The 17,766-nt window shown below is 34.2% G+C and overlaps 5 protein-coding genes across 6 annotated transcripts; 3 read left to right on the forward strand and 2 right to left on the reverse strand.

Moving 5' to 3' along the window:
• Positions 1-725: 725 nt before the first annotated feature.
• Positions 726-5,482, forward strand: LOC116341562 (UDP-N-acetylglucosamine--dolichyl-phosphate N-acetylglucosaminephosphotransferase). The gene is made up of 5 exons (XM_031768708.1): positions 726-968; positions 1,064-1,178; positions 1,254-1,467; positions 1,551-1,788; positions 4,811-5,482. The coding sequence occupies exons 1-5, from the start codon at positions 817-819 to the stop codon at positions 5,298-5,300; spliced, it is 1,209 nt and encodes a 402-aa protein (XP_031624568.1). The 5' UTR covers positions 726-816; the 3' UTR covers positions 5,301-5,482.
• On the forward strand, positions 1,848-4,009 carry LOC116341561 (beta-1,4-mannosyl-glycoprotein 4-beta-N-acetylglucosaminyltransferase). The gene has a single exon (XM_031768707.1). The coding sequence runs from the start codon at positions 2,247-2,249 to the stop codon at positions 3,795-3,797; it is 1,551 nt and encodes a 516-aa protein (XP_031624567.1). The 5' UTR covers positions 1,848-2,246; the 3' UTR covers positions 3,798-4,009.
• A 5-nt stretch (positions 5,483-5,487) lies between the features above and the next one.
• LOC116341564 (RNA-binding protein 42) lies at positions 5,488-11,160 on the reverse strand. Its single transcript, XM_031768709.1, has 5 exons — positions 11,019-11,160; positions 10,567-10,915; positions 10,338-10,505; positions 10,025-10,280; positions 5,488-5,781 (listed from the first exon to the last, which is right to left on the reverse strand). The coding sequence occupies exons 1-5, from the start codon at positions 11,057-11,059 to the stop codon at positions 5,660-5,662; spliced, it is 936 nt and encodes a 311-aa protein (XP_031624569.1). The 5' UTR covers positions 11,060-11,160; the 3' UTR covers positions 5,488-5,659.
• A 605-nt stretch (positions 11,161-11,765) lies between these two features.
• LOC116341589 (protein arginine N-methyltransferase 9-like) lies at positions 11,766-14,894 on the forward strand. The gene is made up of 2 exons (XM_031768742.1): positions 11,766-12,450; positions 12,558-14,894. The coding sequence occupies exons 1-2, from the start codon at positions 12,230-12,232 to the stop codon at positions 14,623-14,625; spliced, it is 2,289 nt and encodes a 762-aa protein (XP_031624602.1). The 5' UTR covers positions 11,766-12,229; the 3' UTR covers positions 14,626-14,894.
• A 127-nt stretch (positions 14,895-15,021) lies between these two features.
• Positions 15,022-17,526, reverse strand: LOC116341590 (uncharacterized protein DDB_G0287625-like). Of its 2 annotated transcripts, none has more exons than XM_031768744.1 (3): positions 17,174-17,526; positions 15,870-16,785; positions 15,022-15,798 (listed from the first exon to the last, which is right to left on the reverse strand). In XM_031768744.1, the coding sequence occupies exons 2-3, from the start codon at positions 16,777-16,779 to the stop codon at positions 15,401-15,403; spliced, it is 1,308 nt and encodes a 435-aa protein (XP_031624604.1). In that variant the 5' UTR covers positions 16,780-16,785; positions 17,174-17,526; the 3' UTR covers positions 15,022-15,400. The 2 variants fall into 2 exon arrangements, with proteins under 2 accessions (XP_031624604.1, XP_031624603.1); XM_031768743.1 differs by having other exon boundaries at positions 15,870-16,867.
• Positions 17,527-17,766: the final 240 nt, after the last annotated feature.

The raw sequence follows: 17,766 nt of genomic DNA on the forward strand, positions 1-17,766 counted from the left end.
AACTTAAATGTTTCTTGTGTTATTTCTATTTCTGAAAAAGGAGCGGGTTGACCACAACTCAAAATGCGAAATGCCTTTACTTTTACTCTTTCTATCAAAAATGGCTTTATTGTTTTTTAAAATATTCGCCATGATGATCGTTACACATCTGCATTCGCTTGAACCAATTGTCATAGCATTTATGCCATTCCGCGTGAGACACCTCCAAAACGTGTGCTTTGAACGCATCAACTGCTTCTTCGGGCGTTGCAAATCGTTGTCAACGCATTTTCTTTTTCACGCTCGGGAACAAAAAGAAATCGTTGGATGCCAAGTCAGGATTTCTTTTCATCACACGGGCTTCGCTGAACACAGTGATTTGGTGCCACTTCTGATCAATGGATGATCTGTGTCAAAATAATGCGGCATTACCGGAATTATGGATATACAACCCTAAATATAATTATTAAATGAATTGTTTGAACTATTGTTATTATTAATGTCAGTTTTATTCTAGAAAATATTATTCAGTATTCAATTTTTATTATAATAAACGAATAAAAATGTAACTTAATTTTTTCTTGAAAATGCCAAGAAAGAAAAAGGTTTTACAACTACTCTATCGCATATATATGTTTTTTTAAATATAAAACGACAATCCACCACACATAAAGAAGCAGTTTAATTCACCACCACCATATGTCATTCAATGTTTATTGTGTAGTTTGCGGCATTGACAATTCGATTCCACGGTCGCATGTGTCAGAAGAAAGATGATGAAAACAATCAACTAATTTTATTCTCGTCAAACTCAAATTTTATTTGTTTCAAAAAAAAATGTTAAATTTAAGTTATTCATTGTTGATAAATTGCGCAATATCTGTGTGCGCATTTTTTTTAACAAAACGTTTGATACCGAGCCTACGCGATATGTTCATAGCGGCCAATTTATTTGGCAATGACTTGTGCAAGAGCGATAAACCGAAAATGTGTGTGCGATTACATCGTATATTTCCGTTGATCTTATAAGTACAATTAAATCAATCAGTGACATTTCCATTTTATCTTCTCTCATTCACTGCAGCCCGGAGGCGATGGGTGTTGTGACCGGTTGCGTATTTCTGATAGCTCTCTTCTTATTCATACCAGTGCCATTTGTGTTCAGCGAAAAGCAAATCAATGAATTTTCACATAATCAGGTATGACTCACAATGACTTTGTTACTCATTCCTCATCCGATATCATTTTCTACAAAATCCATTTAATTTTTTCAGTTGGTCGAACTGATATCGGCACTGTTGTCGATTTGTTGCATGATTCTATTAGGATTTGCGGACGATGTTTTAAATTTGCGATGGCGTCACAAATTATTACTTCCAACAATTGCATCGTTGCCATTGCTCATGGTGTACTATGTAAATTTCAATCGAACAACAATTATTTTACCGATTTTTGTGCGAAATATTCTCGGGTCATCGATTGACATCGGTATGATGATTTGATGCAAACAAATGTATCAGCCGACACCATTTTAGACTAAATATGAACTTTGGATTTGTTTTGATTGACAGGCATTCTATACTACTTCTATATGGGCATGTTGGCCGTATTTTGTACCAATGCAATTAACATTTTGGCTGGAATAAATGGTTTGGAAGCGGGACAATCGCTGATTATTGCCGCATCGATCATCGTATTCAATATCATTGAAATGACACAAGATTCAAACACGCGCATGGAGCATGCATTTTCATTACACATCATTGTGCCATATTTTGCAACGTCGGTCGCTCTTTGGATGTACAATAAGTGAGTAAAATCATTTTTTATGATGAAAAAAAAAAAACGATTTTCATATTTGTTTTACATTGTGATTGCGTGTACGGTTGCTAGTGGTAGATTTAGATAGATAAACATAGTAGAGAAATTCACCTCGATACTGTCAAAACGTTTAAAATGTCAAGCGCTTTATGTACAAGTCGCAGGAGAAGAGTATACAAGAATAGAATGGATTAATTCTTTAGAGAAAATTCAGTGGGCGATGGCATAAACATAACAATTTTTAAGAGTTTAGCATTTAATAAAAGTGAAAGTTTTTCTCATACTCAACAAAAATGTTTGAAATGAATTTCAAAGGGTCTATTCGATAGAAGAAAAGACACAAAAATCAAGAACAATATACTTACCATGTAAAGACTGAGAAAAAAAGAAGGAAAAAAAAAACATTTTTTTTTTGGGTGTGATACTGTGTGAGAAAATTAGTCAAAATGCATTTTCAATGTTGGAAATCGACACGACGACGGGATAAATTGCTGATTTTATGGACACTGTTCTCAATTCAATTGTTGTTAATCGGATTTGTGTTGTTTGGAAATAATTCGAATAATCTGTCTGATGACATTGACGATGACTCATCATTGCAAGCATATCGATCGAATAATTTGGCCAATCCAAAAATACAGCGCATAGTGAAATTTCTGAAAAGTGACATATCATTGCCAAATGCGGTGTCTACATCGGCATCAGCATCATCAATAGCCAATAATAACCATAAAATCGTGCTTCCACCGCTCCAAACATTTTGCGATGCATTTTTCGAATGTCACACTGGCAAACCGGCCAATTTTACATTGGATTCATTGTTTTGCTTTCGAAATAGTAGCGTCTTACCGATATCGGCCACCCTGCGCCAAATGAGCGACGCATTCGACGACGACGACGAAGATTGTGTGTGTAAATGTCAAGCAGATTTTCATGGTCGTGATTGCAGTCAACCCGAAGTTGTGTGGCGTGCATTTATGACATCGCACATTACCAAGAAATACGAAAAAAAAATTGCAAATTTTATCGAGCATGAAGAAAATGAACCGAAACCACGTCGAATTTTCTATCACATTGATTCGTCAGCGCTAAGTTTGACAACGATTGAAATTCAGGTCAAAGAATTACACGATTTAATCGATTTATTTATATTCTGCGATGAAATTCGAAATGCAAACAATGCTGAACATGGTGTTGCATCAAAAATGGATCGTTTTCGATATCATCAACAATCCAACGAACATGGAACGAATTTCTTTTTGAAAAAACTCAAATCAAAAATTCTAATTGTAGAAACAAAACATAAATGCACACCGAAAACAACATATAAAATGTTTCGCAATCAAATCGATTCATTACAAGGCGATGAAATCTATTTGTATAGTTCATATGATGAAATATTGAATCGGAATGCCATACAGTATGCCAAATGGAATAGCGATTGGTCACAATCGCAGCCACTTCGATTTCGTTTGAAATACACCGTATACGGTTTTTATTGGCAGCATCCGGTGCAAACGGTTCTCGGCAGTGCTGCATGTCAATTACACGTGCTAGACGAATATTATAAAAAAGACCCATTGGCCTTGTTCAATGCAACCACAACGGGCATGATAATCGGCGATTTAAATCATTACGGCGGATGGTACTGTCAATATTGCTACGATTCAACCGAGAATATTGCGCAAAAAGTGCAACGTGATCGTACGATGAATGCGTCTATGCCCATTTTTACAAACAATTTAATAACTAATAATGACGTTATTCAACAGCAACAACAACAACAACAACAAAGATCCCCCAATCAAATCGATGCACCACACATCGAATCACTCATATCAGCCGGAGTGTATGTGGATGGAAAACTTGATTTAATTCGTTTGCATCGATATGCGGACAAATATTATGCACCCGACACGGTCACAAAAGAGTCTTGGAAATATGAATCTCTGCTCACCAATACGTATGCACACTATGATGGTGATATCGACGAATAAATTAAAATTTATTATTATCGTATCGTCCCGATTTTGGGAACAAAACAAACAAAACGAATATCTATTTCAAAAATATAAATATTTAGATAAATATGTATTTCAATCGAATAATGAGTTAGTTTAGCTTTGATGTGTATCAATCAGTGACCGGTTCGCGCATATTTCTATGCCTGATAGCTATGCTAAGCATAGCGGAGACGCAAGCCGCAACGCACCCGTCGCCATTCGATTCGAGCTATATTGTATACGCACGGTCGTCTGCATAAACGAACATGTGCATTGTTCATATAGAGTGAACGGCGATGCGTCGGTTGCGTTTGCGGCTATGCTTGGCATATCTATGCTACCTAGCGTATTTAGGCAAACATAGAAATATGCGCGAACCGGTCACTGGTATCAATCAGTTGATAACATATAGATTTTGGTTGTTTATATTTTGAGTAATTTGTTCCGAATTTTATCTGTGATAACATTTAACTCTCCATTGTAAATGTATTGCAAATTTGCCAACAACAAATAACTTCCACGAACCGTTCTTTTGTTTGCTTTTTATTTTACTTAATAATCTGATCAATTAAAGCAGGGTTAGTTATAGTTCATTCTTGCGTTGTGCAAAACCAATGAACTCACAATCATTGCACTCCATTTCGTTTTTTTTTTGTGGCAAAATTGTGTATTTCATCATCAATTGATCGATTAGCATCACATTGAAATGAAAAAGAAGAAGAAAATTAGTGTGAAAGAAAGATTGTCTGTATGATGGTTCTAGCGAAAAATCTATATTTTTCAATAAAAATCATAATTATCTTAATTGTATTAATGTTATTTTGCTATATAAATGAACTATGAAGCAACCGATGGCCAATCACAATATTACGAAATAAAAGCAAATAAAAATACTCGAATCAATTTTCTCAACTCATTCTATTTGTGTTATATATTCCTTTGTTCAAATGAACATCGATGATTAATCGATGGTTGTTTAATATTGATGCTATTTTTGTGTTTTGCAGATATCCAGCGCGTGTGTTTGTTGGCGATACATTTTGTTATCTGTCTGGAATGACATTTGCCGTTGTCGGAATATTGGGTCATTTCAGCAAGACGTTGCTATTGTTTTTCATACCGCAAATCATAAATTTTTTATATTCGGTTCCTCAATTGTTCCATTTCGTGCCTTGTCCGCGTCATCGTATGCCAAAATACAATGCAACCACAAATCAACTTGAAGCAAGCAAAACACAATTTCGCTACAGTGATTTGAACATTCTTGGACGTCTGTGTGTGACAATCTTTCGTTGGTTACGCATCATCGACTGGCAGGAGGATGCGGATGGTGTTGTTACTACCAATAATTTCACATTGATTAATTTTCTATTGATTGTGCTTGGACCACAGCATGAACAACGATTAACGAATTATCTGCTTTTCGTACAAGTGTTTTGTACATTGGTAGCATTTGTGATACGATATCCATTGGCGAAATATTTTTATGAATATTAGCAATGGATCATTTTTTTATACCAAAGTTCGAACTTTCTTTAAAGCATTTATTATTTCCCAAAAATAAGTTTTTTTTTTCTCACCATTGCTCGGAATTTTCAAGGAGATATTAGTATTTATGATGCGAAATAAATTAAAAAAAAAAATCACAGAAAAACAAGAGATTTTTCGTAATTTTCTCACCAAATTGATTTTTATTTAGTCTAATTTTCTTGGTTCATAGGTAAAGATATTTATTTTCGATCAATAAATCCAAAACAATGATTTTCAATTTTCCAGGATTGACCGGATTACATTCAATTTTTACACCTAAACCGAATCAAATCAAAACATTCTCCGAACAAATTGCTGTGGTTCATTTATTTATTAAACATTTGTAAAAGTTGTGCCTTTTCCTTTTCCTTTCGTTTGACCACATCCAAGCTTCGCTGCCTCCAAGTGCTTTTGCGCAATTTTATCGGCCGACTTCCGACGTATCGACCTATAAAGAAAGCGGAAAGCAAAAAAAAAAACCTATGGTAAGAAGAAAAAAAACCAAATTGATTTCGTGCAAAATGTTATGTCTAATTCGAAAAGTTGATCGCGTGCAAGAGTCGCTTAGATTAATATTTTTGATATGACTTAATTTTATAAAAAAATGAGCTGAGACAATTTCATTACACTTGAACTCCTTCAATAACGGAATCAATTAGATTTATTTATAAATAAAAACGGGCGAGCTCGTTATGTCGCAATCGCAATTATTGAACTTTGGACGCAAAATTACACACTTTTCATGATATGTTCATTGCCGCGTTCCATTTTTTTTCGTCGTTTGCTTTCAATTGTTATACTATATCAGTATTTTGTTCGTGACTAGAGTAACGAATGAGAAGACGTAATTCATCGACATAACATGATGAGAATGAGACGTGGTTCTTATCGAAAGCACATTTCAATGTGATGATCAATGTTTTTCCAATTGTTTACTATGTACACAAAGGAAAAAACGGTTCGTCATTATAGATGAGGGCTGGCATCAATAACATTTCTGAATTCCAATTATATTATATTGTAAAAATGGTAGACATCGACTTTTTTTCCATCATTTGCATTAATTGAACGATAAGACTCATTCAAGAGTCTGATGCTACGACAATCAGAGGGCAATGCATTTTAATGAGAAATAAAGAAATCAATATTTATATTACAAAGTCATCAGAAATGCAATGTTGTGTTTAGTCACGTTGAATATGTGCGCACATTCCTCAATTTATACGCATCAAAAGCAAAAATCCTTTATTAATTTGTCTGGTTACTGTTTGCCGCTTTTGGATCGTTCGGTGCGTATGTTCAATACCGATTAATTACAACAGTTATTTTTAATTAGTTCACGTGAATGAATTAAGGCCGAGATAACGAATCGATAACGGAAGTACAAAACCGAAGCGTTTACAATCATTTTCAACAGTTACAATTTAGTCCTGGAAACGAGCTAGTCGGTACACAATTAGGTGTTGCGCATCAATTTATTACGGAGACAATTTGTTAAATCAATCGAGAGAATAATCGGAATTTTATTCCCCAATTTACAAACAAAACACGGAACACGTAAGTTGAATTCAGAACTAGTCGCACACATTTTCTATAGGTTTGCCATTTTTCAAGCATCATCAAATTGGTTTTCAACAAAAAATTGCCAATTTTTAGAGACAAAAAGTTATTGAACGCTAATTTCTACGAGTTTTAAACGACTATTCTGCGCTTTGAAAACTTCGGAAGATTTTCAGAAATTATTTTTTTCCTGAACGAAAATATTTTTTCGCGAACGAATTTTCTTTCGGCCTTTTTCCCCGGTATTTTAAATGTTAATGTTCGTAATTAATTCAGCTAAAAATTGTCAATTGATTTTATTGAAAAATATCGAAGAAAAAATTTCTTCAATATATTCAAAATATCGTTTTGAAATTGAATTTAATTTGAAAACAAAATAAAGTGCTTTTAAGAGGCAAGAAAAATCAGGCGTACATTGAACAAACAAAAACAAGAATCCACCTTGATTAAAATAAAAGACTCTCGTTAAACAACATTTAATTAACATTCTCAATTCAAATAAAACGTTTGTTCAATTTCAACTTCAACCGTGTTGATGTATGTCATGAAAATAAATTTATGTTGAAAAAATTTCATGAACATGTAATGAATAAAAAAAAAAATAACTGATTAATTCCGATTGACGTTGATGTTCACGTGAAAGTCACGTTTCGAAGCGGTTGTCGTGTGAATATATGAAAAAGTCTTATTTAAATTTTGTATGAGCTATCTGCCTTTTGAGTATGATGCATGAAATTCCCAAAGAATAAAAAAAAAATTAAAAATAATTGTTCAAATATTGAAAGATATTGGGAGAAAATGGACTAAAAAAAATGGCTAATGGACTTGAAACATTTTCTTTAAAAAATATGATTGTTGTTGTTTTTCATTTAAAAAATGTTGTAAAAACTAATAAACGAGTTAGAAATGTGTTTGTCTTGTCCATGTATTTTAACCTTGAGCCGAGTGGGTTTACGGCGTATACTTTATGGAATGTCGTGATAAACATTACTAGCAGCCCATGATGTTGAGAAAGTGTTAAATTCCAATAATTGTTTACTTGTTCAAAGTTTGTTGATTAACAGAATCTAAATATAGAATTAGACTTCAATATGTCACTTTGAAATTCATACAATCTTACTCCTTCGATGTTTTTTTGTGTTTTGATTCGGTTCAAGTGTAAAAAATTACTTCAAAAGAAACCGAATATACGTATCGTACGGCCAACAGTTTGCATACAATTCATACCGCAAACAAAAATTAAGATGAAATTCCATTTACACCACTCTGATAAGAGGATGCATTTTTATAGCGAAAACAATTTGTAAGCCAGACATCCCGTAACGATTCAACGGCGTCTTGATAATTTTTTTTATTCAATTTTCTGAACCCATCATACATTGGATGATAAGTCAATCAGAATTGTATGGAACATTGGATTTTATTCGTTTCAAAAGGATTTAAGTAGATTGCAATTTGAAAAAAAATTACAATCATTTTACTCTCAAGCGAATCTAACCCCTTTTTCAAGCAATGCTTGAGTTCGGTGATTTTCCAGAGATAATGAACCACAGCACATACGTTTATAATTGACAAGCGTGTCAATAGTCAATTGACGCAATTTAGAATTTAGAACAATGATCAAGGATTTGTTTTGGTAAAATTTTCAAGTAAACAAACAACATATGAATTGATTGCATTTATATAGCAAAACACAATCGAACAAACACTGTTAATGGTTAAATAGAACATAAAGATTCCCCCCCAATAATATTTCTCCCTCTCGTGTTCCCTCATCTCTTGTTTATATTATTTGTTTACTATCAATTTGTGTGGCAATAAAATTTCATGATTTTGACGTCAGCCACGCGAAACGAGTTCAAAAGTTGACGCTCTGTAGCATTAAAACCGATGTTCGAATGATTCAAATTTTGTGCAACACATTTATATCAATTGACTTTGAAAGAAAAAGATTCCACAAAAACGTGCTAATTTCGGATTAGAAAAATGAATTAAAAATACACTAAAATCCCACTGATATGCTGGCCATAGAGCTAGGGGGAGACACGGGCTCAAATATTGCTAATTTTTCCTAAGTTTCTTAGTAAATCGCATGCGATATGCATATAACGTGTACATTTGACAGGACCTAATAAGCCCTAATATTTCTTGGTTTTTTTAGTTTTCTAGTTTGTGTCTACCCCCTAGCCATAGAGTCAAAAGTCCAAAAACCTTTTCATGTGAAATCAATGACTGTTTCATGAAATCAGTTGAATCGAAACGCGTTTTAAAAAACCGTTGTCGCTGCTCTGCATTCTTAATTAGGTGATCATTGTAAAAATTAAGTAGAAAACTGGAATAATGATGGAGAATTATTATCAGTATCACTTGGGCGTTTCAATTAAAATCGGAGCCGAAAGTGACGGAGAAAATTGATTGCATACACGTACAAAACGAACTCTCTTAAGTCAAAAGATCACATTCATTAGCTTGAGAAATGGTTCACATTGTATAGTAAAATTATAATGAACATAAAAAAGACTTGTCACTTTTTAATTAACTAACCCGAATCGCAATTTTTATTAATCTGTCTCATTCACACAGATTATGAATCCGTTGGCTTTAATTGGATTTTTCCTGGTAATTTTTTGCGGCATAAAATACGCAAATGCCGTACCAGTTGCATCAGAATCAGCAATATCAGTGGAAAATACAACGTTCGCATTGAATAGTGATGAAAAGATATACAACACAACCGACGCAAGTAAATCCTTAGCGCCATTGGTTACACAAACGACGCAAAAACCAAAATCAAAAACACGTCGACGCATCAAGCGTAAGAAGGCAGATTGTCATCCAACAACAACCAAAAAACCGACAACACAAAAACCATCCATTTCATATTCACCCAATCTATTCATCACAATAAACTGGGGACCGGGCCGTTGACCCTGATCAATTTCGAATTATACTTAATAAAATTCCACGACATACTCATCGAAATTGTTCATGCATAATCTAATTGTTAAGGTCTCTGGTACAAATTTTTCATATTTATGTGTTCATCTAAGCATTTGGTGCTGTGTTAAAATAAATGTATAAAATAACAACGAACTGAATATAAAACAAAAAAGAAAAACTGTTTTTCTTACCATCCATTTCCTTCATGGCTCGAATGAAATCCGGCGGTTCTTTGAAACTAACGAAGCCAAAACCTTTTGATTTGCCGGTTCGTTTGTCTCGTATGACTTTTGCTTTTTGAAATGATGGATATTTGTTGAAAGTTCGTGTTAACAGTTCATCATTGACATCGTTTCCCAAATCTCCGCAAAAAATACGAAAATCATCACCATCCCAATCGGCCAAACTCGGATCTTCCCAAACAACTCCGCCTGCCATTCTAACCGCCTAAAAAGATGAACGTTTCATTAGGTCAGCAATAATATTCTTACCTTTCCACCATACCTTTTTATCTTTCTTCCGTTTTTCGTTGATTTGGAAGTTTTGCAAAGCTGACGATGCTTTGGCCGCTTGAATGGCTGCTTCGGCGATTGGATTTGGACCGTTTGTTTTCTCTGTTTTAAGTTTTTTCAATTTTTGTGTTACATCGAATTGAATTGTAGAAATATCGATCTGAAATGAGAGTAGATTTGATAGCATAGCTATTATCAAATTAAATTTCATCGGTTTTTACCTGAGGTGCAATTTTCGCTTCGGTTGGATTAATGGACAATCGATTCGTGTATAATTTTGGTGCACTGCTCAAGACAACCGGTGTCGGCTCGGAACAATATGACTTTTCTGGCGGTGCTGAATGATCATGTGGCATAAATGTGGACACGAATGTTGGTGCGATTGGTGGAGGCGGCACATTGTTCAATACAGGAGCATGTCTCGATGGCGGATGTTGTTGCAGCTTTTGTTGAACTTGACTGTATGTATTCGCACAAACAACGGGTCTTAACTGATGTGGAATGAACATATTGTTGGAACTGGAACTCGGTCCATTGCTTGATGATGCACTAGAAATCTCAGCTTCGAACCTATTCGAGAGAAATAGTAAACGTTTAGAAATGTTAATTGATATTTCACTAAATTCGAAAATTTCCAAAGGAAATTTATAGTTTTATTGTTGGCAATTTTTACCTAGATAACTCATCTTCCATGTATTTTCGTTTTTCGCCCATTTTTCATAGAATTTTTTTGTTTTTTTTCCCTCAAATTTTAATTTACACGGATGGTATAGAGCTAACAAGTTTTATTTACCAAAACGCGATAGTGACAGAAAAAAGAGTTTTTTTTTTTGACAGATACAATAGACATTATAGCATGTGGTGAGTATTTTTTTTATTCAACTCAAAGTGAGCAAAACTCATATCATTCATCGGTTATTATTCTGTTTATGTTCATTATCACTAAATAAAACAAAATAATCATAAACTAGACAATTTGTGATTTGTTCTTTTAATATCTTTTTAATGAGACCAAAGTGCATTTATGCCAAAATACCAGAGAATATATTCAAAATGATTATCTTAATTTCTTCAGTTATATTTGGCAGGCGGTCAACCGAGAGAAAATTAAAAAAAATGTTCAAATTATTTATTCGTAAGCCAGAAAAAAATTAAACGGCATTTTTCTAATTTCTTCTCAATAAAACTTTTAAAAGTCGCGGCAGACAATGTAGTTTGACCATTGTGGTGAATAGTTTGATTCAACTCAAAGTGAGCAATTCAGAAATGCGCTTAAAATAAATGTGTCTCTTCAAATGAATGCAAAAATTAATGGAGAAAAGCAAAAAAAAAATACACTCAATTTTTCTAACATAAAATTATAATTTTGCGATGCAAATATAAATTGTATATGGGAATAGTGTGAACGGTGCATAACAGCTTTCAACTCCAGCTGATGTTTTCTGTCAATTTCAAAGTGGAAAAAAAGTCAGTTTTATAATAACCTCACTATGTTTACATAAACAAATATGCTCATATTCACACTGTGATCAAAGAAAACACCGAAAAAGAAATAGCGGCAGCAACGCGACCACCAAAACTGCACCGTATGTCAGAGTTACTTATATAAGCAATCGAGTAAAATTAAATGAAATAGAAAATTTTTGAATGCAACACAGCCGAATATTAGAGCGAGAGAATAGATTCGAATAAGAATATTCATTTAATAATGATGTAATGGATGGGATTTTTTTTTAAAACGGCAAGCAAGTGAATGTGCAGAGAGAAAAAAAACTAGGTGTGAACTGCGTGCATTCGAAGCAAGTTGTCAAAGTGTGCAGCGCTGCTTTTTATTCTCGGTTAAATCGTGTACAGTTGTGACGTTGATGCGGTTTTTTTTTTTTAATGGAACAATACGAAGATAATTTGATCGGCTTGGACGATCAAAATGAATTCCAACGCATATTTCCATTTGTCCTAGTCGAACCGAATAAAGAAAATAATTTGGATGAGATTTTTCCCATGATTGTTAACCGACCAATACCGAATAACCAACAAAATATTAATAATAAACTAACGCCTGAAGATTTAAATAGATTGGATCGATTTGGAACGGCTTTGGCCAGGTAAATAAAATAAATAAATTCGAGCATTTTTTGTTTTATATATTCGTTTCTTTTTATTTTCAAAATTAATAAAAACCAACAACAAATTCATCTTTTCTATTTTACAGGAATGGAAATCTTCTGGCAGCCCAATGCTGTTTTGAGAAAATTCTTTCAATCGAACCGAACTATTTAAAGTCGTATCAAAACTTGGACAACGTCAAAAATCGATTGGTTGAACGATGGCATTTTGGTATGTTGAATGATGCGGATCGTAATAAAAAATATAAAGCAGCTATTACTAAGGCAATTCAGCAACGAAATCAAGTGAGTGTGCTTGATATTGGTACGGGAACCGGACTGTTTGCATTATACGCAAAAGAGGCGGGCGCCACACAGATAGCAGCTTGTGATAGTTCATCGGTTATGTGTCAAATGGCATCGGAAGCATTTCATCGCAATGGATGCGGTGATCAAATAAAATTGATAGCAAAACATTCGAACAAATTGAATGCCGAACTTGATTTAGGTGGAAAGGTTGATTTAGTTGTAACGGAAACAATGGATTGCGGTGTATTTGGTGAAGGTTTGCTCGATACGCTTATAAATGCCAAAGAATTTCTTCTCAAAGCAAATGGTCAAATAATACCAGCACGTGTCAAACTGTATATAGCCGGTTTTCAATCAACACAATTGGCAATGGAATCAAATGTTATAAATACAAATAGTTTTACCGATACCATTTTTCTTCAAAACTATACTCTTAGTTCAAATAATCAAGATGAACCATACGATTCATGTTACATCGAACAATTAACCGATTTTACGCTAATTACAAAAGTCGAAGAAGCATTGAGCGTGGATCTCAACAATTTGGATCAAATGTACTCATTGATGAATGGACAAATTACCAAAGATGTGCGCTTAGCATATAATATACCAGAGAGTATTTTGGATGGTTTTTGTGTTTGGTTTGAAATGTCACTCGATCCCGAGGAAACAATTATAATAAGCACAGATCCACGGAATCATAATGCATCGATTGGTGAGCAACAGTGCTGCTGGGAGACTGCCATATTTCGTTTAAAACATCGTTTTACAAATACACAAAAATTACAAAATCTCAATGTCACTGTTTCGGCAGCAAATGGAATATTGGCCCTCGAACACTATTATGATACATATGCTAAATCGTATACGGGATTAACCACAGAAATGGTGCGATTTTTAAATGACATCGATCTGATTGATGCATTAGAATTCGAAGCGTTCGCTGAAATAACCAGAAGATTTGGAACAATAAAACCAAAACCAAGATCACCGCTACCATGCGGCAAGCCTAGAAAACCAAAACCAGCAAGAGAACTTATATACATCGATAATGTGTTAGATTTTTCACCATTTCCCTCGGTTGGCATAGCATTGCTAAAAGAGAAACGCCTCAAAAAATTATATTGCTCAAGAGAAGCCTGCAATTTCGTGACATTCATATCCAAAACAAATTGTATATCAATGAATAACATAGTATTTATTGATGATCCGCATGATGCGTTATTCGTAAGCGATGTCTTCGATTTGATTATATTGCCATTGATTGACCACCTCGGTGCATTGATCTCGAGTAATGTAGCCAATTATGGTCTTTTAAAAGATAATAAATTAACAAAAAAAGGTTTCATGATGCCTGATCAAGTGGACGTTTATTGTAATGTCATTCAATCACGATGGCTACGCACATTTTGCCGTGTAACCCAACCAGAAATAGTGGATCGTCTTCAAATTGGATCGTTAATAAATAAATATGCAACAACATTACACTTAGATTTACCCGAATTTTTGCCCACATGCAAAACATTATACGAAGCATTTCACATAGGCAGTCTGCGATTAAACGATGAATTCTATTCGTCGACCCATGAACTGTTTGTGGGATTGGATAGGCCAGTGATTAATCCGGAACCATGTAGCAGCAGCAGCATCAGCAGCGGCGGCAGTTATGCTATTCACGGTATATTGTATTATTTCCACTTAATATTGTCGCGAACGTCAGCAGATGAAGCCATTTCAACGAAACGAAATAATTCATTCGCTCGATTAGGCTGTTTTATGTTCAACGAGAATGAGGTGCACAAAGAGAATGGTTATGTTAATTTAACATTTCGCCAAAATTCTGGTGTTATGAAAATCGATGTATAACAGAGTAGGGATATTTGTTTGATTCACATAAAGAAATGCTATTTAGATTATTGAAATGATGTTTTTCTCAAATGTATTTTCATAAAGTTTTTTTTTTTCGTTCTTCACAATTTTGTTAAACTTCAATTACAATATAGTCAATAAACAAAACAAAAAGGTACAATGTTTCAAAAATGATGATTCTAAATTTCTATCAAAATGTAAAGAATTTCGATATAATTTCTTATGCAATCAACCAACATTAAAAAAGAAAGAATAATACTAAATAATCGCTTGGTTTTTTTTTCGTCTCATTTTGATTTTAGGAATAAATAAATATCAATGTTATTTAAAGAGCCCGATTTGTTCGAAAAGAAGAATTTTTTCTTAGCTCAAACTCATTCGAGATATTCTATATAGTCAAAGATGAAATTTTTTTTTTTTAATGTCATAACACATGGTTCACATTGTGTGCATCGCATGCGTTGACGTGCTACCTTGCTAGCGGTTCACAAAATAATAAATACTTTTCGTTCCACAAAATTGTTTTGATAAATTACTCTAATAAATTGCTTTATGTTTCTTGGTCGCGAAATAATGAATGATTTATATTAAACGAACTGATAATCAACCAAAAAAAAAAAATCCGTTATCAAATGCACGGTATTTCTAACGTGACGTACTTTGTCTAAATCTCAAAGTTCAATTTTGTGGGGTGTGTCAAACTATGCATATTTATGTTTTTTTTTTTGTTTATGGATCCTTTTGATAAGAATCATCATTTAGAAAAAATCGTTCATTGATTGCCAGCATAAGACTTGCCATTACCAGAATGAACTGTGTTCTTAAGGTTTTCATCGAAGAAAACACGATTCTTGACAAGTCGGTCTTGAACACTTGGCAACTTAAAGGGTACACCATTTATGATTGGCTTTGGTGTTATAATCGGGGCCTGAATGAGTGATTCAGATTTTAATTGCGAATTTGGCGGTTTGAATTGATCAATCACCGGATAGTTCATGTTAATCAATGCCGATGCATTTGCATTCAAGTTCGTATCCATCATAGCGGGCATTGTATTCGAGACGAATGATTGTTGTTGTTGCCGTTGTTGTTGTTGTTGTTGTTGATGTGGTTGCCGCATAAGAGCTCCGCCACCAACACGACCAGTTCCGAACACTCTTGCTGCTTCCACTGTAATTAAATCAAAATCGAAATGAATAAAGAATTGTCAAATAATTGTAATAGGTTCAGTTGGGTCTTACATTTGACACTTTTGACTTCACCGTCTTTAGTGACTGATACGGTGATATTGCCGCGCTTTTCAATCGATAAATCGGATAATTTTTGTTGTAAATTGTCTGCATCTGATTTGGCTGGAATCGCACGCTGTTGGATGGATGCTTTACTGCTTAATTTTGCATTCGAATTTAAAGCGCCAATTTTTCCATCGATCTTTTTGCCAGTTGGTGAATTTGGAACGTTAATTTTGACTTCTTTGCCGTCATATTTCCTATCATCGGTGCGTCTCCACATGCCATCGCTTGACTTTTGTCGTTGCAATCGTGGTTCGTGATTTTGTCGTACCTCGTTTGTACGTTCACGATCATTTTTACGTAAAATTGGTTCATCACTTTTACCTTTTTGCAATGGATTTTTCCCCTTGCCTCCATTTCGTCCACGATTGAAACTACTATTGTTGGAATTATTACGGCGATTATTGTTGTTCGATGCGCCAGTTATATTGCTATTATTATTGTTGTTATTATTATTAGCACGCCAATTCTTATTATCATTTGAAGCGATGTTTGCTTGCGATTTACCATCACGTTCGGCATCCGCTAGAAAATTGTACGTCGGATCGGCCGGTGGACCTTGACCTTCTGGAAATTTTTTAAATGGACGTTGTAATCGACTTTCATCCATTGTTTTCTTCTCATCACTGTCGGCATCATCATTTTTCACGTCATATGTGAAGTCCAATTTATCGTACTTGTGCGCCTTTGGCCACTCATCATCGGATGGTGCGGTCATTTTAACCATTGCATTCGCCTGTAATGCAGCTAAACGATCTGCTTCAGCTTCCCGATGTTTTTTCTCGATCTCTTCATCTCTCTTACGAATTCGTTCGATGCGTTGCTCGAGATTTTCTTCGCAAACATTACCACCGGGCATCGTTACCTTCAAATTCGAATAATTCGGAAAATTTCAAAACTCTGTAAAGGCGAGTGCACAAATGACAAAATGTACGTTATAAGTAAACCTGAAATGAAAGAAAAATAACAAAAAACATTGCAATATCAAGTGACAAACAATTTATAATGGAAAGTGGGCCACAACTAATAGTTATAGCATGCATTAGGTCAATCGAATTTAATCACTGTCACTTTCACATAATTATACATTTTCAATACATGCGTTCTTTCACCGCTCCAATTTTTTTTCCCTCACTCATCTACATGACTATTAAAGTACTTGATGTGTGATGTCATTGTCACTTTTCATATAGACATTACAACATTCCACAAATTGCAATGTATTTTTCAACAAAATACAAAAATATACAAACCTCTTCAATGATATCGCTCAGCGAAACACAAATTCAGAATTAAACACGAATCAAAATGAGATACAATGAAAACGAAGTGTTATGTGCACCTAATCTCAATTATATATTTAGCAAAAAAAATGACAACGAGACTAAATTACTATTGGCACACGGAATTTGATTTTGTTAAATAGCATCAAACAATGATGCACAGAATCAATAGTTGTTATTTGGTGGAATTTTCGAGTTGAACGAAAAAAAAAAATTAAAATAATTTGACTATTTGTAAAGGTGAGAGATTGAGAGAATTAAAGTCGGAAACGAGATCGCCTGTGCTCTCGATGACAGACAATGTCTATTCTGCAGAGTAAAAATGATATGGAATGCGTTCGGTTGTCAAAATGAAATTGTACAGACACACACTAACACACTCACACCGAAAAACGACAACCGAAAGCAGCACACGAAAGAAAGAAAGAGAGCGATGGAGGTGTGCCGATGTTTAGCAAGAGTTTATACATTTTTGGTTTTATTTTACTAATTGATGCATGGAATTCGTTAGTATATTTCATTGGAAAAAGCTAATTTGTCTGCATCCATTATCGATAGAGAAA

The sequence above is a fragment of the Contarinia nasturtii genome, unplaced genomic scaffold, assembly GCF_009176525.2.
Source record: "Contarinia nasturtii isolate CC-2019 unplaced genomic scaffold, AAFC_CNas_1.1 Cnas_scaffold_745, whole genome shotgun sequence".
Classification (NCBI taxonomy): domain Eukaryota; kingdom Metazoa; phylum Arthropoda; class Insecta; order Diptera; family Cecidomyiidae; genus Contarinia; species Contarinia nasturtii.